A 22279-nucleotide genomic window follows, 5' to 3' on the forward strand; every position below is an offset into this window, starting at 1 on the left:
ACACTCTAACTCCAAATTGACTTGTGGGATTTGCTGAGGATTCGCAGCCCTCACATAGTTCACCTTAACTTCACGTCACTTAGGTTTCTAAAATAGAATGCAAGCTCTTGGGGCAGCTCTGCAAGGCCGGGGAACCCCAGATGTGCATAGGCCAAATAATTATATTATTAAAGTATCATGCATGAGATAAGAGGCTCCATGAGGCTGCATCTTTAAAATCAGTTATCTCAAATTGTGTATGTGTTTCTGTTTGTTTCAGTTCATACTTTCACTGCATACAAAATAAACAAAATACACAAAAATACACAAAAATACACAAAAATACACAAAAATACACAAAAATACATCATCTAAATTCACATAGCACATACTTGCAGTACCGACTGGCGCCGCTGGCCCTGTGTGGCACTGTGCTTCACCCGGCACCCGGAAGTCCTCGGCACCTCTTTAAGTAAGCCGACGCCTCTCGTTCCCTCTCTTCCTCAGCCCGTCTGCGGAGACGGCAGACATTTTTTACCGGTGAGTGAAATCCGTTGCCATCCACCTCCAATACCCGATATCCCTGTGCTGGATGCTCACATGGGGGATCCTCAGCCTCTTCTCTCACCCCGCGCCCTAGTATTTGTGGGGAGAAAGGGCAGATTATAGCTGTTTATCGGGGGTTTACCTGCGGTCCACACCCGGCGGCCTCTTGGCCTGTGTGCAAGATGGCTGCCTGCACGGGACGCACTCCGGAGGCGGCTGCACTTATATTGCCAGGATATATGGCGTGTCTCCACTCAATGCAGCCACCACCGGGGTGGGATTCCGCCGGATTCTGGTGCACGTGTCTAGGGGCTCAATAATATTCTAGGAGATTCGCACCGAGTGAGCGGGTCATTGAATAGCAAATCTGTAACCTCTGCACTCCTTGCTAGTGTGTGTGTGTGTGTGTCTCTCTCGTATAGTGCTGACAGTGTCCGCATCGCGGTACATAGAATTTCTGCAGGCGTTATTCCCTACCCCATAGAGTTTACAATCTGCGTCATTCAGAGTCGGTGCCTTTACTCCCTGAGCCGCCCCATCATATACACATTATGCTGATATCTATATATCTCATGTTCGGGTCTTGCCGGATTGAGTATATGGGACCTTATGAAATATATGTAATGTGGCAGGGAGGGGGATCTACTTCATTAAGGAAAGACAAATCAAACATGGCGAGCGTTTCCTAGTGGGATAAAAAAAAAAGGTGATGTTTGGTTGCGATGTTGAAATGTCCTGCGTGGGACACTTGCAGGAGAAGCAGCCGGTCTAACGGGTTGGTTAATCAATGGCCTTTTAAAAGAGTGGTGATGTTGGGCGTGGGATCCACTGACCAAGGCCCTTCAGAGAATCAGAATGTTTGATTTGGAATATAATGTCTTTTGATCACTTGCAGTGCTGTCTGTCTTCACACCAAATGTCTTGGTCACGGGTGGGCAACTCCAGTCCTCAAAGACCACCAACCGGTCAGACTTTTAGGATATCCATGCTTTAGCACAGGTAGCTCAGTCGTAGTCTGCACTACCTGTGCTGAAGCAGGGATATCTAAACCCTGATCTGTTGGTGGCTCTTGTGGACTGGTGTTGCCCACCCCTGGTCTGGGTGACGTATGGTTATTTATATATTGTACATGGCAAGTTTCCTGGGACATTTAAAGCGGCGATCCCACCTAGCGGTATAATTGTATTTTTATATTTTAATATAGGGATAGAACTAGACAATTAGCCAGTCACCTGAGACTTGCTGGTTTAGTTACCAACGAATTTCTCGTCTTTAGGAAAAGTAATAATGGTCAAGTCCCGCATTCCACTAGGAAGTTGCATCCTCGAGATGTTGATGAGCCTTCCTACTGAGCAGCCATTCAAGTGTCCAAGCGGACACTGGTAAACTCACAGTTCAGCTCCGCAGGGACCCTTGGGTGATATCCCTATCAGTGTTATGGCCATTTGCCCATTTTTAGTGGCTGGAGGTGACAGGACTCTGGCACTGAGGTTAAAATAAATTGGCTGGGGTTTTGCTTTAATTACTAATCATTCTGGCTATTATTGCTGTATATGCTAATTGTATTGACTTACCGTATATCTTCTAATGCTGCTAGCTGTGTGTTGATGGTTTCCTGGGTTGTTCATGCCAGTGTAGTTGGGTTTCTAACTACCTGTCATATGGAACCATCTCCCTCCTATGATATAGTAAAGATTTTAGTAGTGTTTGCACATGCCTCCTTTTTTATTTCTTTGTCTCCCTTTTGATGCAGAGGCAGTAAGTCACCACCTGGTTAGGAGCCTCTTACCCATCTGCTTTTATATATTTGTCACCATAGCAGCCATGTGGAAAGTAAAAATGCATAGTGCAGGATTCTCTCACCCTCCGGGATCCTGTCTGGGGAGCCTCCCATGCTCCTACGGCTTGTTTTGAAGGAGGAAGAGAATGGCAGAGATGTTGCCCATTCCATAGTCGGCGTAAAGTACTGGCTATTGGAAGTTACTCTGCTACATGTGTATTTGGGCCATGCTTGAGGTTAGCTCTGTTCCTACAGAGGGTGGTGCGTATGCAGATTTTAACAGGCAAAAACCCAGCATAAAAATACCATGAAGCTGTTCTTGGTGTTACAAATAGTTAATGCAACTGAGCCCTTAACTTGTGGAGTGAGCATTTTATATTGTTTTGACTATTTCTGTGAAGGTTACAAGTCAGTGGGAAATATTAAATAACTGAAGCAACAGTTGGAATGGGTGGGAAAAACCAATGCATAACAAGGTGAAGCTTGGTAATGGTTTGAAGGGAATTCCCAGTGTGTGTGTGTAACAAGACCTTTTTTTTGTCTCTAGGTACCATGGCTGCCCTCAGACCCCTTATTAAACCAAGGATCGTCAAGAAGCGGACAAAGAAGTTCATCCGCCACCAGTCAGATCGCTATGTCAAGATTAAGGTGTGTATGGGGTTTGAGCTGAAACCTTCTCCTTTCTATACTTTTAGGGCTGTTGGTAATCGTCACATTTTACCATGAGCTCAGTTTGACGTGTGTAGCGGTCTCCAGCTGGAGACTCAACCAATGCGATCAGTGCGGTGTTCAGCCGAGTTTAACACCCTCCTCTCGCCCGCAGCGTAACTGGCGTAAGCCCAGGGGTATCGACAACAGAGTCCGCAGGAGGTTCAAGGGACAGATCCTGATGCCCAACATCGGTTACGGGAGTAACAAGAAGACCAAACACATGCTGCCCACAGGATTCAAGAAGTTTCTGGTGCACAATGTCAAGGAGCTGGAGGTCCTCATGATGAGTAATAAGTGAGTAGGATAAAAGGGATGCAGGGAGTTATGGGATATTTTTTACTGCTGTTAACATGCTTTAACACTAAAGGGTACAGCTAAGCTGGGTGTACACATGACCTGCTTTCCAATTTGTTGTGAGCTCCCCATGCAGCAAACTGATTAGTAATGTGTTTTGGTCCTTGTGATGGGGTATGTATCTGCAACTTTTAAATTGGGTTACTTAATACAAGGGATACAGAGGCACGCTGCCAATACGAGTACAAGAAAAAAAGGAGAACCTTGGTGCAAGGTAACCCATCAATGCCCCTATATTCCAAATAGGGGCCTTTAGTAGTTTAATGTACAACGACTTGGGTACAAAAGTAGTTGTGCCCAGTAGTAAACCATAGCCACAAAGTAGTTATGCAAAAATGCTGTCTTTCTACATTAAAGGGGATGTAGGCAACCCTGTCCCTGATCTCCTGGGAGGTCTGACAATAAATTATTACAGGTATTATTGACCTGTCTGGTGTGTGCACTCTGGGCAAAGGTTTGAACTTTTTATTATTATTGTCCCTGGTTCAGGCTGACTGTGTAACTCTAGAAGCCTGGTAAGTTTAGGGTTGGCATTATTTACACACTTGGCATCTACTGTACAACTTTGCTCCTGCTCATAAGAAATTAACTGATGCTCCCACAATAGAAACAGATGCTACAAAAAAAGTATGTGGGTCACATACCCCCAGTTCTTCTAGATAGTCAGCTGTTGGTTCCTTGAGGAGCCGTCATGTACCCTAAATGGTATCCCTATATCACAACTGACAGCCACCTCTCCCATCCAGGTCCTTCTGTGCAGAAATTGCTCACAATGTCTCCTCCAAGAACCGCAAGACCATTGTGGAAAGAGCAGCGCAGCTCGCCATTAAAGTCACGAACCCCAACGCCAGATTGCGCAGTGAGGAGAACGAATAAACGACCTGTCTCTCGTGCCGCTCTTTGTGTTAAATAAAAAGAAAACTAGTCAATTCCAGGCTGTGCGTGTGGTTCTGAAGGGGGTGTGTTTGGGCTGCATGGGGGAAGATGCTGGGTTTTGGTACGATACACTTGGCTTTCTTTTCCTATAAATACATTGGACTGTGTTTCCTCATTAATGCAAACAGTCTGAAAAGGGAACCAATGCAACAGCACATACAAGTCATTCAATTCTATGGAACTGTTACACTTTTTTTTGTGTGCGTGTTTAGCAGATGAATTTGACATCTGAATATCCTGACGTTTTATTACTGACGTTAGTTGGTCCTGCCACACTAGGGTATTTTCATATAATCATTAAATGGCAGATTTAGATATTATGCTTCTCATACACACAATATGGGAAAGCTTGCTATTTCACAAATGGCATATATTGAGTGATGCTAATTAGCAGATCTATTCTGAACAATTGGGACAGCCGTTCCTGGGGACCTCCACCTATTGAACACGTATCGGTTTTATGTTGCGTTTCCATACAGAATCCAAACTGCAGCATGTAACCTCTTGCTGTTCCCGTGGGACACTTACTGATTACAGATGAGTATCTCTGGAAGCAAGAGGTCCTCGGAGCCGAGATTAATGCCGTTCAGCTCCGGAGACCCATGCTTCTAACCTACTTTAAAAAGAATAGTCTTGCCACGTAGTTACATTAATTTCTGGGTAAGGCCTAGTTTGCCCTTTTTGTATGTATGTGCCCTTGTAAGTTGACACAAAATATTTACCAAGTTGCAGCATATTTGTATAATTTGGGATTTGTAAAGGCCTAGATCAGTGTTTCCTTTTTTTTAAGGAAGACTATGATATTGTACAGACCGACCCTCTCTAATAGCACGTATCAGATCAGAGGCATTATAAGTGACCCCAACCCTCTCTAATAGCGCGGAGATCAGATACCTTGTAAGGAACCCCGACCCTCTCTAATAGCACGCCTGAGATCAGATGCATTATAAGGAACCCCAACCCTCTCTAATAGCGCGTCTGAGATCAGAGGCATTATAAGTGACCCCAACCCTCTCTAATAGCGCGGAGATCAGATACCTTGTAAGGAACCCCGACCCTCTCTAATAGCACGCCTGAGATCAGATGCATTGTAAGGAACCCCAACCCTCTCTAATAGCACGTCTGAGATCAGATGCATTGGAAATGCTAATATCTGGTTAAAAAAAGAAATGTAATGGCTTGAACATTGCAGGGAACCTTTTTAGAGATGTTTAGGCAACCTAAGGGCTACTAGGAACCCCTGTTGAAAACCACTGGTGTAGAGGTTGTTTCTGTACAAACTACTGCAGACAAGCATGTCCATGTTCCAGTACATTACATTTATTCCTCCTTTAATTGTGGGCGAGTAACCCTGCCCCCTGCATAAGTCACTTGCGGTTTCGCACTAACGTGTGGCGATTACGACTACCTGGATACTCACGTACCCACACTCCTGCAGAGCATGAAGCCGGAGTCCTTGTGGGAACACTTGGTTTATTTATAATCTGGTTTTTCAAGAGGCAAAGAAATTGAATTCCCAGTCCTGGTTTTAATGAGCATCTTCGAGGATCAGCTGTAATCTGTTCATGATTGTTAACCAATATTGTTGGCGAACGGCTCATCCACATGAGAAAATGATTGTCTGCTTCCATGTTATCTTGGCTGCACAGTGCAGGGTTACAGCTCAGTCTTTTCAATTATGGCATCTTGTAAACATTTTTACATTTTATTGCCATTAGTATAATTTTTTTTTTTTAAATGCCACTTAAAACTCAGAGTGCTCATTCAGTGCCACAGTAACATCCTCTGCAGCTGCGGCACATACTAGATAAGAGTTCTGAATAGCTGTGGTTAAACCGTTCCTTTTTAAGTGCAGCTTCAGCACAGACTGATCAGCGTGACCCCCAGGAAGCAGATTCTTAGCTGACGTCCATGGCGTCTGCGCTGCACAGTGTCACGGCGTCCTTCTGGATGCTCTCAAACAGCGAGGACAGCTCTGGGTTGGCTCTGATCTGGGACAGGAACTCCGACATCCCCTGGCTCTTCTCGACCTCCGGGATAACGAGCAGGGCTGCGATGGCTCTCATGGCTGAGCGTTTCAACTCGTCCTGCTTCTCAAACTCCTGTTTCACAGACCCGGCTTTCACCTAAAGAACACACGTTTCTGAAAGTTTATTCTGCAAATGTGTGTAGGCCTTTTTAGTTCCCTTTAAGAGCAAGCTCTTAGACATGGAGTTACCCCATAAACCTGGTTATTTCTCATTGTGTTAGATCAAATATTCCAGAAAAGTTCTATAAAACACACTTTTTTTTTCTTAAATGTGTTATTCCTTGTATAACCTGCTAAACACGTGTTTTAATTTGGTCCTAAGTCACTGATTATTTTGAAAGGTCACAACTTGAAACTACAGGTAGTCCTCGTTATCCAACGTTTCACTTTACAACGAATGGCATATCCAACGCTTTACAATGCAACCCTAAGGGATGTTTTTTGACGCCTGAATGCGTTATCCGACGCTCACCGCCACTGATTAACATGGGGCTCGCTTTACAACGGCTTCACTATCCAACGCTGTTGGATAACCGAGGAACGCCTGTGCAGGAATACCGCGATATACAATATAGAACAGTTGTCCATAAAGCGAACCTATTTTCCCATTGACCGCCATTATATAACTGGAGATGTGTTCCTTTGGAAAACATTAGGTGAAGAGATTTGAGGTCACAAGCCACCTAATAAGAACTTTCATGCTGGTTCAGTAGAGGGTATAACTACCTACTAACCAGGTCATTTCTTCCGATTCAAGTTACAGTCTCAGAATCTGCCGCTAATCCCGCGTGTGTGGGATAACCGCGCAGTACGTTACCTTGGGATAACCGCGCAGTACGTTACCTTGGGATAACCGCGCAGTACGTTACCTTGGTGGTGCAGGTGGCACGGAGAGGTTCAATCAACTGGTCTAGCCGCTGGAGCACGGTGCTGGGGCACAGGGCGGACAGGCGAGTGAGGATGATGAAGGTGAGCATCTGCATGGTAGGAGGGAGCAGGAACACAGCGCTGATATACATCCAAGGAGTTCATCAAAAGTATCAAATTGCAGAAGGTCTAATTAAACAGTTCATGTAGCAGGTTTTTTTTTTTTTTTAACCCCTCGGGTGCCAGGGGGCCTGCAACACTTTAAAAAGCAACAACTGTAGAAACTGCTAAATCCCAGTGTTGCTGGACCCCTGGCTGCGACGTGGGACTTTCCCTCCAGTAATAACCCCACCGCCCCACGCTGCATCCCCGCTATACATACCCTGAAGCGCAGACGCTACCTTTTAACTCTCTTACCCTGATGTCGTAATGATCCTTTAGACCGTCCTCCACGTGGTTTAAATACTCGTAGATATCCAGCTGGTCCAGGCAGCTCTCCAGCAGTGTGTACATACACTCGAAGGCCGCCTTCCGCACGTCCAAACCGTCGTCCACAGTGTGCTTAAAGGGGCCCATCTCCACCTGTGAGAATGAGAGGACAGACACACGCAAAAGCAAATGTGTTTGCTCATGTGCGAGCCCATGTAAAAGGTGTGTGCATAACGATGCATGGATATTTGTGTGTGTGTGTGCGTGTGCGTGTCGATGCATAATTGTCATGGGAGAGGGGGTTTGGCCAGGGATTAAAGGGGTTACACCCCATTTGGCCACCCCCTACTCTCACCTGGGAAGCAAGGGGTTAACTGAACTGTGGTCCAGTAATGTGTTTTTACCTTGCTTCAGCATCCTAATGTATATTCCCCTGTAAAAATGTATTGTTTCTGTTCCAGTGTTTGCACCAACACATACACTGGGGTTGATGCGGGAGGCTTAAGGGGTTAATGAGCTACAGTTTTAGGAAAATACAAATATGTGTGGTGTCTTTTCAGAAATATCTGGGCTTCAAAAGGCTTGATTGAAGTTGGGTGTGAAAAGTACAGAGGGGGTTTGTTGTATGTTAATACCTAATTGGCAGGCCAAGGGTGTATTGCTGGTAGAGACAGCTAGGACCCAGGTCTGGAGCATTGGGTGTGAAATATAGCACCTGTGACAAATGTTCTCTACACAGGAGGCCCAGCTTCAAAGGATTTCTTGACAAGGGGTTTTATGGGGGCCATGGGTGCGGTTACAGAAGGAGATATCAGAATGAGTGACCTTATTAATTATAAGAATATTATGAGATGTCCTCGGCTGAACGTGCTAAAAGCTACATGTGTGTATTCGTGGGACCGATTCGCACATAATGATTACAGACACATGATGTCTAGCAGGTACTAAGAGACAGATATTAATATCTCTCTTAATTTTAGTATTACACTGTAATATTTAGTCTCATTGGGAGCGTCATGCGTGCCGGAATGTATTAATATGTCTCGCGTCCCAGTAAGTATTACTGAACTGAAGTTATGAAGTTATTTAGATAGGAAAAGCCGTTTTTAAACGTCCTGGGGTGGGAGGAGTTTTACTCTGGGGTAAGACTGTCAACCTCACCACTGATTTATGACTGGAATTGCTTATAAACCAGTGTCAGTCCTATACTCAGTTGTCTTGTGTGCTTTTCGTGATGACTACATCTGAACATGTATTATGGAAGAAATTGCCAATCCTGTATCCTGATGGCTTTCTTGTCCAAACCCTTTAAGTAAGTGTATATTTTGCCTGTTATTTGTATATTTCGTGTGTTCACCTTTTTCAAGGAATAAGTTATATTTTATCATAACTCAGCCGTGTTCAGTTCAACCCAGGTATTTTGGTGTATAATATAGGCCTCTCACAAGTTCCCGTGACAATAATAATAATAGTTTTGTTCTTGTATAGTGCTAATACTGTTCACAGCGCTGTACATAGTTTTTCCAGGCACAAGTCCCAGCCCTGTAGAGCTTACAAATCTATTTTTATCTCCCTGAGGCACAGGGAGATAAAGTGACTTACCCAACGTCACAAGAAGCTGACGCCAGGAATTGAACCAGGTTCCAATGCTTCAGCAAATTCAGCATCGTTACTCACTGAGCCACTGAGCTATGTGTATCAGTGTGCATGTGTTTGTGTAAAGATGCACGTGTACACATATGTATGTATATGTATCGCGTGTGCTTAACTGTATGTAAATAGTAAAGTTTTTAGTGTCCATCACTAGGATTACTGAAGTTTATATTTCTCACCTCTCGGACAAGCTCCCGCCTGACTCTGGTCTCATTGTACAGAGGGGGCAGGACGCTGCCCAGCAAGTCCCTGACCAGCGACGGCTTGTTGTGAGCTGCAGAGTTAAACATCACCAGTGCCACGCGGCGCACGTTGGGGTCCGAGTCTTGGAGGGTCTTCAAGAATTCACCTGTTCACAGAAGAGGGAAGAAAGCAAACCTGACACTCGCTGACACACACACACCAAATAGCAGCACTAACTGGTCAATAAAGTTACACCAAGCCCGCTAAGAAGGAGCTTGCTAGACTGGACCATAGAAAGAACCAAAGAGGAAGAATATTGTTTTCTTGCAGAACATTGCCAAAATACCCAGTGTAACCTGGGCTCTGCTAGGAACCTCCCTCTGGCCACGACCTGCTCCAGATGCTGGGCTGACATTGTGCCAATTGTCCCTGCAATCTTTATATAACCCGCAAAAGTCTGTGGAGCTGGTTCAGGATCCCCCTGCTCCCTCTGAGGTTGTCCCAAAGGGTCAGTGTTTAGGATGCGGACACCCAGGATACGCCAGAATCAGAGCCGCACACGTCTTATTTCCAGAAATCTTTCCGGCGTTTGCAAGAGACGCCTGCCATGAATTAGAGAGCCGCACAGATGCCAGAACCAGTGAGGGAACTTGTGGGCCCCACTGGTGGATCTCACCCGGCATGACCCTCTCCCTCCCTGCTTACCTATGCATCCTTGGAGCAGGGAGTCGATGGGCGCAGGTTGGTCAGAGATGGTGAATTTAATGGCAGTGACCACAGTGCTGCGTGTGTGAGGAGAACCTGTGAATCGCAGGCGTGCAAAGCGTGAGACGTAGAACATCGAGCAGCATCCCAGCCATGTACTTTTAACAAGAGCTACACCCCCAATTAAGAAAAAAACTGGAATTTGAATGTTTTTATGTCAGGGAACAGCTATGTGTTTTTAATAGGTCTGGAAAGGTCTAAATATCAGTACAATAATCAAGGTAAAACTTCCCAAGTAAAGGACGTGGTTTCCCTGTGTGTTGTGCTATATTCAGTGTTCTGCATCTCTGCGATGTCTGGACGTGACCTCCTGTTACCGGGAGGGGGGGGTTAAAGGGTGTGATTTTAATATAAAATGTTCATTTCAGACTGAATTTCTCCAGTGAGTTATCCCCAGTAATAAAAGTTTATATCTGCTGCTAGATCATTTCCTTCCCTTGTAACTTCCTTTCCCTCCCCGGCTCTCCCTGCCTTACCTGAGCTGAGTTGCTTGCACAGCCTGGGTAACAGCTGTGCAGGGCTCACCAGCGTCAGCTTGCCCAGGCACTCTGCCACCACATTCCTAGTGCCCTCTTCTGCACCCTGGCAGTGCTGGAGCAGCAGGCTCCACACGTCTTCCTGGTACGGCTTCAGCTCCTCGCTGGGCAGGGAGCTTAGCGCCTCCTTGAGGGAGTGCAGCAGGAGGTACTGCCTCCGAGGCTGAGCCCCGATCTCCTGCAGCAGGAAGGGCAAGAAGTCTGCGGGGCTCCCCACGCTGGCATTCCCCAGAGCATAGGAGGCCGCAGACTTCACCTCCTCGCTCGGGGACACAAACGCCTCCAGGATGACACTTTTCAGCTCCCGTTGCTGCCCGCCCAGGCTCTTCTCTCGCCCGATCTCTGCCAGCGCCAGGAAGGCCAGCACTTTCACGGGGTCCCCCACGCGGGGGCTCTTGGCATCCTGGATGAACTGGGTGACGGAAGCTGCCGACTCCTTGGGGCACGCGCCTGCCAGGGCCGCCACACATTTGGCCACAGAGTGGAAGGCCTGTTTGTGGGGAGTGGCCCCTGGCCCGGAAGAGTGCACAGGCCCTGTCAGCTGTTTGAGGAGCTCCGCATAGCCCAGGTGAGGAGTGCGGCTTAGCACCAGTACTCGGAAGAAGGACTGGATGGAGGAGAGGGCACCGCCCTGCAGTAGTGGGGAGTGTACCAGCTGGAAGAGCTGGGGGAGGACACGGGGACCCAGCTTGGGGAGGGATGCCGGGTGAGCAGTCACCAGTATAGTGAGGAAGTCCACGGTGACCTGAGCCACATGCATGTCTGACTCGGCCAACAGGGGAGGCAGCTCCCCTAGTAGCGGATCCACCATGGGAGGCTTGAGGCAGTCACTGTAATTCCTCACCAGCACCCCCAGGGCGGCGACAGTCCCCAGCCTCAGGGCCCGCTGGCTCTTGCGCAGGAAGGAGGCCAGGACAGGCAGAGCCTCCTTCAGGAGAGGGCGCAGGTCGATCCTCAGCGGAGACCCTGCAATAAGTGTGAGAGCTTTCACCGCCGTGAGCCGTGTGATCTCGTTGCGCAGCCGTTCCAGGAAGAGGCACAGGGTGGGCTGTAGGTCTCCTCCTAGCTGGTCCCCATGGTGGCAGATGAGGTGACCCATGCAGGACAGCGCCCGCTCCTTTACCTCCTGGTCTATGTCCGCTGCCTGCAGCCTCTTCAACGTAGCGTTGAACAGCTCCCTCACGTAGGGCGAGGTGGGAGAGGCCAGCGGCTGGTCCAGAGGTCGGATTACCCTGACCAGCTGCTGGGCCACGAGCAGGGCCTCAGAGGTGATCTTGTAGAAAGGGTCAGCGATGCAGGTGACCACGGGGGGCAGGATGGCGGAGAGGTGCGGCTGGAAGCACTCCGGGGGGTGACTGCTGAGCAGGACATGCAGGAAACTCATGGTATCCAGGCGCATGTTGGAGCTGCTGGACTTATCAGTGAGGGAGAAAAGGAGCCCTGTGAGCAGAGAGAGGACAGGCACACAGGGGGTTACATATCCTAGTCTCCTGGCTGCCAAACTGCCCTCCTGTGGGAAAGAACAACACTAGATTTATCAAAAGAAAAACTTTGTTTTCTTTGATAAATCTTGGCCTGTTTTATAGCACTAGTTTTAACCCTTTCTCTCTCCCCCTCCCCCCCATCCCCCCATCCCCCCAACCTCCCAGGTTCCTGAGCAGAGGTCGCACCTGGAACCAGAGCTGGGATGTGCTGGGACAGGCAGCCTGGCAGTGCGATGGTTAACTCTGTGAGCACAGCGAAGCAGCCCTGGCGGGACTTGACGCTCTTATCTCTGAAGAGTCTGTGCAGAGACTTCACAACGGAGGGGACCTGCAGGAGCAGCGATACAGAATGACAGGAGGCTGGGAAAGGGTTAAACATGACTGGCTACACAGAACACAAAGTGATTTATGTATATAATTATAAATATAGGATGAGCAGCCAATTACATTCAACATAGCTTGCACTCTATGGACTTTTGTCTTTTTTAACCTCATCTAACTATAGTGATACATTACGAGTGCACTATACACACACACACACACACACACACACACACACACACACACACACACACACACACACACACACACACACACACACACACACACACACACACTCAAATTCAATAGGGGGCAGACGTCTTGGGTTAGTGATTTCATTGTCACAGCGAGTATCAGTGTAAATCATTACACCACAGCTTTGCATCTCCTGGTATTACACAGCAGCACAGGGGAAAGAGCAGAGCACATAGAGATTTGGAGGCTGCACTGTGTTGAGATTCCTCACTAGAGTCTTACCTGACTGCAGCACAGAGCAAAGCATTTATTCTCACTTGACTGCAGCACACAGAGCGTCTCCTCTCACCTGGCTCTGCAGCACACTGAGTATCTCCTCTCACCTGGCTCTGCAGCACACTGAGCAGAGCCTCTCCTCTCACCTGGCTCTGCAGCACACTGAGCAGAGCGTCTCCTCTCACCTGGCTCTGCAGCACACTGAGCAGAGCGTCTCCTCTCATCTGGCTCTGCAGCACACTGAGCAGAGCGTCTCCTCTCACCTGAATCTGCAGCACACTGCGCTGAGCGTCTCCTCTCATCTGGCTCTGCAGCACACTGCGCTGAGCGTCTTCTCTCACCTGAATCTGCAGAACAGAGCATCTCCTTACCTGGCTCTGCAGCACACTGAGCAGAGCATCTCCTCTCACCTGGCTCTGCAGCACACTGAGTGGAGCGTCTTCTCTGCCGGCCATCTTGGAAACCTGTCTCCAGCTCTGCGCTGAGCGTGTCTGCCTGAGCAGAGCGATGTACGCGGAGAAGATATCGGCTTTGACGTTCTCCTCGCGCTCCTTAAAGCGAAGAACGAGTGCAGGGGCCGCTGTGTGGTACAATTCCAGCAGCAGGTCCGGTCTGGCGCTGATCAGGGACTCCAGGCACTTAGCTGCAGAGCGTCGCACCTTCCAGCTCATGTCATCGTCATCGCTGTACTCATCGTCACTCTCTGCCGGACACACAGACTCGGATTAAACAGGATCCCCTCACATCCCAACTCTTAATGTCCCAAACATGTTACACTGAAGTAAGAGCACCCTCTTGTGTCACCGTGTCACCCTGCTGTACACTTCATGTACAACAGGTCCCCTCTGTGTCACTGTGTCACCCTGCTGGACACTCCATGTACAACAGGTCCCCTCTGTGTCACTGTGTCACCCTGCTGGACACTTCATGTACAGCAGGTCCCCTCTTGTGTCACCCTGCTGGGCACTTCATGTACAGCAGGTCCCCTCTTGTGTCACCATGTCACCCTGCTGGACACTCCATGTACAAAAGGTCCCCTCTGTGTCACTGTGTCACCCTGCTGGACACTCCATGTACAATAGGTCCCCTCTTTGTCACTGTGTCACCCTGGAGTGGGAAGGACAAACTAATTAATTTTGTACCTTGCTCTTCCTCGCTCTCCATCTCCATGACTTCCTCATCCTCTTCCTCGCTGTCATAGTTGTAGTTAGGATCGTAGGCGATGTATTTCAGGCACAGCTCCGTCACGGTGGGGACGTGCTCGGAGATCTCCTTGGGGCATCTTTTGATGAAGGACTTCAGGGCCTGGAAGCACTGCTCCTGCAACTCGTCATCCTCCACCTTACAGAACCTCACCACCAGAGGCACGATTCTCTCTAGATGTGGCCCTGGGGAGGGGGGGGGGGGGAGGTAGAGCATAGAGAGAGAAGGTGAGGAAGAGTCATTTATAAATTGATACAATTTTACATTACAGTGTTTATATCGTGACCCTCTGGACTGGGAACTCCATGGAGCAGAGCCCCCTATCCCCCACCCCAGTCTGTGCCACGTGGCACTATCCCCCCGCTCACATAGTCTGTGTAACGTGGCACTGATCCCCACTCCCCTTACCTAGTCTGTGTAACGTGGCACTGACCCCCCACTCCCCTTACCTAGTCTGTAACATGGCACTGACCCCCCACTCCCCTTACCTAGTCTGTAACGTGGCACTGATCCCCACTCTCCTTACCTAGTCTGTGTAACGTGGCACTCACCCCCCACTCCCCTTACCTAGTCTGTAACATGGCACTGACCCCCCCAGTCCCCTTACCTAGTCTGTGTAACGTGGCACTGACCCCCCACTCCCCTTACCTAGTCTGTGTAACGTGGCACTGACCCCCCACTCCCCTTACCTAGTCTGTGTAACATGGCACTGACCCCCCCAGTCCCCTTACCTAGTCTGTGTAACGTGACACTGACCCCCCACTCCCCTTACCTAGTCTGTAACATGGCACTGACCCCCCCAGTCCCCTTACCTAGTCTGTAACGTGGCACTGACCCCCCCACTCCCCTTACCTAGTCTGTGTAACGTGGCACTGACCCCCCACTCCCCTTACCTAGTCTGTAACATGGCACTGACCCCCCCAGTCCCCTTACCTAGTCTGTAACGTGGCACTGACCCCCCACTCCCCTTACCGAGTCTGTGTCCCGCCTGCCAGCTGACGGTCGCCACGCACTGGATGTAGGTCCTGGTGGTGGACGTGGACTCATTCTTCCTCAGCTCCGCCACAAGGTGTTCCACGAGTTCTGTGAACAGGTTCCCACTGCAGGTCTGCACCAGGTACCCCAGTGCCAGGACTGCCCTCTTCCTGACGGCGAGCCGGGGGCTGGTGAGCTGGGGGAGGAGGCAGCTCAGAATGGACGGGTGGAAAGTGAAGAGGGTCCCTCCTAACCTGCTAGGGACACACGGATGGGTCAGAGAGCAGCTAGTAACCGTGTTACTCAGTAAAATGGGAGGATAACAGACAGAGCACACAATGCCTCATAAACGTCCAAATTACTGGGATTACCTGCCCAGCATGTCGGACAGGATGTCCAGCGCCTCCAGCTGGACCGCCGCGTCCTCCTGCTTCCCAATGGCTCCGGTCAGCTGTCCTGTGATCTTTCTGCACACGTTGGTGGCCAGCGCTGACCCTGCAGGGGGACCCGGGGGAGAGGTGACAGCCACTGTATGTGACCAGCAAACAAAAAGAAAACGTGCCCTGCAAATCCAAATATCAGGGGCACCAAAGAAAAACAGTCGCACTAAAAAGCAGGTAACAATTTCTGTATCTGTAACAAACGTCACAAAGCAAATCCTCCTTTATCAGGACTAGTATTCGTCTCAGGTGACACACGGCACCATTGCTTTGTCGTTGCACTAGGACCAGTTTGTACTCCTGGCCCATATACATATTATGCTGTGAAGCAATATATTCCCCTTGCTTGGGGAAACTTCAGCCCCGTTCATTTCACAGAATAGTAAATGTGGGTATCTGAGTTCTGCATTGTATGCACACGGTCGCATACTCTCTATTCTGTCGTATTCTCATGTGCGCACACATGCATGCTCCCATGCGCATACACGTTTATTCACATGCGCACACATGTATTCTCATGTGCGCGCACATGTACATACTCCCATGCGCGCGCATGTACATACTCCATACTCCCATGCGTGCGCACGTACGTACGTACTCCCCATGCGCACACGTGCATACTCCATGCGCGCACGTACATTCTACCATGCGCGCACACTTCCATGCACACACCTGACCATGCACACACACGTCCGATACTCGTGCAGCCGCCTGACCTCTCCCTACCTGTGCTTGCTGGGGGAAGCTCTGATATCACCGTCTTTAACCCGATGCTGCAGATATCTCGCAGCTGCTCTTTGTCAGATAACATGTTGCTGCACAGTGTGTCCACAATCATCTCCACCTGATACTCCTTCACCTTCCTCACCAGGGGGCCCAGGCTGGGAAGGAGAGTGAGAGAGGGGGGATAGCACCCAGGAAATCACAGACCGTGCACTGTCACTGCAAAACTGGTGCCAAAATCACAGATTGAAAAACTGATTTCTCTCCTTGGTAAAAAGAGTGATGTTTTATTTCTAGCCCAAATTGTTGCAGTTTTGCCAGGTAACTTTAATAAACAGCCCCCTGTTGTGTCAATCGTCTTAGTGTGATTTGTGTCAGATCAAGTTTAGGTGTCGGGGTCACATGGGCTAGGAACTGATTTAATAAAAAGGTTCCTGCGGCCAGTGAAGCAAGATGCAGATTAATGGAGTGCAGTGAGCGGGGGATGGAGTGAGGTGAGTGGTGGATGGAGTGAGGTGGGTGGTGGATGGAGTGCAGTGAGCGGTGGATGGAATGAGGTGAGTGGTGGATGGAGTGCAGTGAGTGATGAATGGAGTGAGGTGAGCCGTGGATGGAATGAGGTGAGCCATGGATGGATGGAATGAGATGAGTGGTGGATGGAGTGCAGTGAGTGGGGGATGGAGTGAGGTGAGCCGTGGATGGATGGAATGAGATGAGTGGTGGATGGAATGAGGTGAGCCATGGATGCCAGTGAGGTGAGCCGTGGATGGAATGAGGTGAGTGGTGGATGGAATGAGGTGAGTGGTGGATGGAGTGAGGTGAGCCGTGGATGCAGTGAGGTGAGCCGTGGATGGAGTGAGGTGAGCCGTGGATGGAATGAGGTGAGCCGTGGATGGATGGAATGAGGTGAGCCGTGGATGGATGGAATGAGGTAAGCCGTGGATGGATAAAGCGAGATGAGTGGTGGATGGAATGAGTTGAGGGGTGGATGCCACGTGATATAGTACGATAGGCAGCTCCGGACCTCCTGTACCTCTCTCACCATTTCACCGCCAGATTCTGCACCTCTCCGTTCTTATCCTCCAGCAGATTCAGGAGCATCTTAACCACTTTCTTCTCGCAGTCCTCGTCCAGCTTGATGGAGTCCTTCTGCAGCTCCACCATCAGATCGTTAGTGGCCATGAACCTGCCGGATAACGAGCACGTCTTTTAATGAGAAATTCTGTCCCGTTAGCGACATGACATACTGTAATGAATCTGCAGACAGGTGAAAGTGCTCAGGCACGGAAAGCCTTATCTAAGACAAAGACAGATAATTCAATGGAATATGCAACTCCTGGTGCATGAATTAGACTAGGGTTAAAGGGGAAGCAGCGTTAGTGTCCCTGCCTTTAGAGTGGGTGAAACCTATACAAATCCCAATCCCTTTCTGACCCTGAGCAAGTCACTTTATCTCAGGCACCAACATTAGATTGTATGCTCTTCAGGGCAGAGACCCCTTGTGCTGGGGGCTGCATTATAGAAGAAAATATAACATTATTCTGCTGCAGGAATTCCAAACATGCAGTGATGACGTTTGAATTCTAATGGCAAAGGTCATTTTACTCTTAAATGAAAAGCCTTTTCCCAATGAATGTTTGGGATACACAAAGAAAAGTGTTTGAATGTTCTATTGAGGCGCAGCAATAATCTGCCGGTCCCTTTGGCAGTGAAGGGGTGGGAGAGATACTTTGTATCATTAGACAGGGCAGCGTGTTCATTTCCAGTGGAGTTAGGAACAGACAATATGGATGTCACAGTCTCCTGCAATGCGCGGCCGTACACGCCACTGTAATACAGAGACTGGTTACTGTGTATAAAGTGTCATCAGCATTTCCAGTGACCAGGGGGCAGCTGCAGCTCCTAAACTTCCCTAAAGGGCGAGTAACTCATATGATGCAGTCCGTGTAACTTTACACTCATCGTTCCAAGGCAGGGAGAACGTCCTGGCTTACAGGGAACAGGTGCGGCCTGGTACAAAGTAACACACAGAGCGGGACACACTCCAAAGCCAAGAGTGTTCCCGACACGCATTCAGGGGGGCAGAATACTGTGATGTTTCTGACACGGAGACCCTGACATTGTGGAGTTACCCTACTAGAGAAGTAGCGGCTCAGTGAGTAAAAACTGTGACACTGACTTTGAGTCAGGGTGGAACCTGCTTCAATTCCCGGTGTCGGCTCCTTGTGACCTTGGGCAAGTCACTTTATCCCCCTTTACCTCAGGCACCAAACACATAGATTGTAAGCTCACCTGGGCAGGGACTATGTCTGTAACATTTCTATGTGCTGCGTACCACGCGCTATATACTGTAATTGGGACGCGCTCTGAGTCCCATTGGGAGAAAAGTGCTATATGAAATAAAGTTATTATTATTACTAAAGTCTTTGCGGGTAACTCATGGCGCTAATGAACATTAGAATGACAACATCATAATGACTGGAGAATTTGGGACACAGACAAATACTCTAACACACACAGACAAATACTCTAACACACACAGACAAATACTCTAACACACACAGACAAATACTCTAACAGACAATCACATACATGTCGGTTAGGGGGAAGTCAAAAAGTAAGGATACTGTGCATCATTCCCGGAGAGCGTACTCCTGTGAAAAAGGAGAGCAAATGTGTGCATGTACCGGTATATATGTATGTATGTATCAGTATGTATGTATGTATCAGTATGTATGTATGTATGTATCTGTATGTATGTATGTATGTGTGCATGTACCGGTATGTATGTATGTATGTATGAGTATGTATGCATGTATGCATGTATGTATGTATCAGTATGTATGTATGTATATATGTATGTATCTGTATGTATGTATGTATGTATGTATGTATGTATGTGTGTATGTACCGGTATGTATGTGTGTATGTATCAGTATGTGTGTATGTGTGTATGTATGTATGTATGTATCAGTATGTATGTATGTATCAGTATGTATGTATGTATGTGTGTATGTACCAGTATGTATGTATGTGTGTATGTATGTGTGTATGTACCGGTATGTATCAGTATGTATGTATGTATCAGTATGTATGTATGTATCAGTATGTATGTATGTACCGGTATGTATGTATGTGTGTATGTATATATGTATGTCTCTGTATGTATGTGTGTATGTACCGGTATGTATCAGTATGTATGTATGTCTTTATATAGCGCTATTAATGTACATAGCGCTTCACAGTAGTAATACACGTGACAATCATATAAATAACAGATCATGGGAATAAGTGCTTCAGACATTAAAGTAACATTTAGGAAAAGGAGTCTCTGCTCCGAAGAGCTTACAATCTAATTGGTGGGGAGAACGTACAGAGACAGTAAGAAGAGGTTCTGGTGAGTGCGCCTGCTGGGAGCCAGGGTTCACGGAAGCGATGTAAAGTATTTGCATTCAAAGTGTCGGCGAAACAAAGTGGAGGCTTTTAAATAAAACCACCCACACCCCATGTGCAGCGGTGTCACCTCTCACCTGAAGTCCTTGTCACTGGAAGTCATCTTCTCCAGCAAGCTGGAGATGTGATAGGTGACACTGCTCATGGTGACAGCCAAACTGCAGCCCCTCTGGGCAGATGTGACGTGGCTGTGGGGAAGCGGGCAGCTCCTTGTGACCCCGGGTAGGGAGAATATGGCGACAGGAGTGACATCGGTGGGGTGGGGGAGTCGTGATCACTGTCCCCTGTTTAGAAGTCGCTGGAAAAGCTGACACTGCGCTGGCTGTCAGAAGGATATAAATAGACCGTGAGAGTGGCCCGGGGGGGACCTCTGCTGGTCACCTCCCCTTAGTGCACTTGGACACTGACAGTCTGCAGTGACGGGTCAGCGAGCCCGTGGGGAGCTGGGAATGTCACACAGCGTTTAAAAGGCGACAATAACCCAAATAAGCAAAAGCGGCGGATTCTCCGCCCAATACAAAATTGAAACCCGGTCCCTCCATTGTCAAGCTGTATCTCTTGGCCTCACGGTAGCTGTGCCCTGTGCTTTACGGTGGGGTTCAGGGGCAGTTACGTGGCACAGATCATGACGTGGATCACGTTTTGCGCCTCTGGACATCGTTTATAGAAAATAACCTGCGGCAAATGGAAGAGGCGGAATTAGCAAACGTGTTCCATGTGAAGCAGGAGATATTTGGGGACCGCGTCACTCCGAGGCACAGACCCCCAGATCGCGGTCCTCGTGTGAAGCTGCCCCTGTCACTGATCCGCTAATATTGAACGAAACAGAGAATTATTTGGGTGTCCGGGTATATAAAGTATCCGGCCGCTTCTCCTCCTCTTACCGTGCACCCCAAAACTGGAACAATCTACCGGAGACTCTCACAGCCGCCACCAGTTTAAGTTCTTTCAAAACAAAACCCATCTCATTTTAATCTGGTCTGTAACTGTTACATACGCTTATAATATATAGTATCTCTAACTGTGCATGCAATGTCTTGTATATAATGTACACCCTGTTCACTTATGTAACTGTACTTGTAACCATGTATTATTTGTCATCATAACTGTGCCCAGGACATACTTGAAAACGAGAGGTAACTCTCAATGTATTACTTCCTGGTAAAATATTGTATAAATAAATAAATATAGAGTCAGACTTTTAGTGCTGGATATCTAATGATTTATTAAGGATGTTTCTATTCGAGTAATAACCCGACCACCTAATTGTATTATTATTCTGCTAGATACTGTGAATCTGCCGCTAATTAATGTGTACAGGCAGTCCTCACTATCCGTCGTTTAACTTTACGACGAATGGCATATCCGACGCTTTACAATGGAACCCTATGGGACCGTTTTCCGATGCCTGAATGCGTTATCCGACGCTCACCGCCACTGATTAACATGGGACTCACTTTACAACGGTTTCACTGTCCAACGCTACATCCAGAACGGGTCCCGTTGGATAACCGAGGACCGCCTGTACTGCGGCTCTCCTCAGGTCCCTGAACCTCAACAGGATAAATATCCTATTATAATGAAAATGTGCATCCTAGATATATATATATTTATGTGATGTATTATTTGTGATACAAGTCGATTTTTCTTTCTTCTTCTTCCCTCTCCCCCCTCAATCTCTCTTTCCCTCTCCCCAACTGTCTTTCCTCCCCCTCACTCCCCTCTCTACTCCCTCCCACCTACTCTTTAACACTCTCTCCCCTCCGGAAATCCCTCTCCTGGCTTCCAATCAAATCCCGCATCTCACACTCCATTCTTCTCCTCACTTTTAAAGCTTTACACTCTTCTGCCCCTCCTTACATCTCAGCCCTAATTTCTCGCTATGCACCATCCCGACTCTTGCGTTCTGCTCAAGGATGTCTTCTCTCTACCCCCTTTTTATCGAAAGCCCTCTCCCGCCTTAAACCTTTTTCACTGACTGCCCCACACCTCTGGAATGCCCTTCCCCTCAATACCCGACTAGCACCCTCACTATCAACCTTTAAGACCCACCTTAAGACACACTTGCTTAAAGAAGCATATGAATAGCACTGTGGCTATTCTGAACACATGATACATAAAGCTTGGCCCCCTGCAGACGCACTTACCAGAACTCCCTCCTACTGTCTCTGTACGTTCTCCCTACCTACCAATTAGACTGTAAGCTCCTCGGGGCAGGGACTCCTCTTCCTTAATGTTATGTTTATGTCTAAAGCACTTATTCCCATGATCTGTTATTTATATTATCTGTTAATTATTCGATTACCACGTATATTACTACTGTGAAGCGCTATGTACATTAATGGCGCTATATAAATAAAGACATACAATACAATACTCTCTCTCCCCCCCCCACCCTTTCACACACTCTCCCCCCCCCTTTCACACTCTCTCCCCCCCCC

The 22279-nt window shown here is 48.2% G+C and overlaps 2 protein-coding genes across 6 annotated transcripts; one reads left to right on the top strand and one right to left on the bottom strand.

Moving 5' to 3' along the window:
* The first annotated feature begins 408 nt into the window (after positions 1 to 408).
* RPL32 (ribosomal protein L32) lies at positions 409 to 4299 on the top strand. Its single transcript, XM_075574663.1, has 4 exons — positions 409 to 519; positions 2853 to 2953; positions 3129 to 3310; positions 4117 to 4299. Exons 2-4 carry the CDS (start codon positions 2858 to 2860, stop codon positions 4244 to 4246), a joined length of 408 nt encoding a protein of 135 aa, XP_075430778.1. The 5' UTR covers positions 409 to 519; positions 2853 to 2857; the 3' UTR covers positions 4247 to 4299.
* Positions 4300 to 5606: 1307 nt separating this feature from the next.
* On the bottom strand, positions 5607 to 22112 carry LOC142468281 (cullin-associated NEDD8-dissociated protein 1-like). Of its 5 annotated transcripts, XM_075574665.1 has the most exons (15): positions 21986 to 22112; positions 19916 to 20513; positions 17428 to 17571; positions 16389 to 16543; positions 15594 to 15717; positions 15220 to 15479; positions 14187 to 14432; positions 13455 to 13747; positions 12439 to 12580; positions 10709 to 12208; positions 10173 to 10268; positions 9464 to 9633; positions 7620 to 7784; positions 7205 to 7312; positions 5607 to 6432 (listed from the first exon to the last, which is right to left on the bottom strand). In XM_075574665.1, exons 2-15 carry the CDS (start codon positions 19981 to 19983, stop codon positions 6205 to 6207), a joined length of 3699 nt encoding a protein of 1232 aa, XP_075430780.1. In that variant the 5' UTR covers positions 19984 to 20513; positions 21986 to 22112; the 3' UTR covers positions 5607 to 6204. The 5 variants fall into 5 exon arrangements, with proteins under 5 accessions (XP_075430780.1, XP_075430779.1, XP_075430781.1 ...); XM_075574664.1 differs by lacking the exon at positions 21986 to 22112 and having other exon boundaries at positions 19916 to 21475; XM_075574666.1 differs by lacking the exon at positions 21986 to 22112 and having other exon boundaries at positions 15220 to 15476; positions 19916 to 21474.
* Between the last annotated feature and the right edge of the window lie 167 nt (positions 22113 to 22279).

Source organism: Ascaphus truei, chromosome 17 (genome assembly GCF_040206685.1).
Source record: "Ascaphus truei isolate aAscTru1 chromosome 17, aAscTru1.hap1, whole genome shotgun sequence".
NCBI classification, from domain to species: domain Eukaryota; kingdom Metazoa; phylum Chordata; class Amphibia; order Anura; family Ascaphidae; genus Ascaphus; species Ascaphus truei.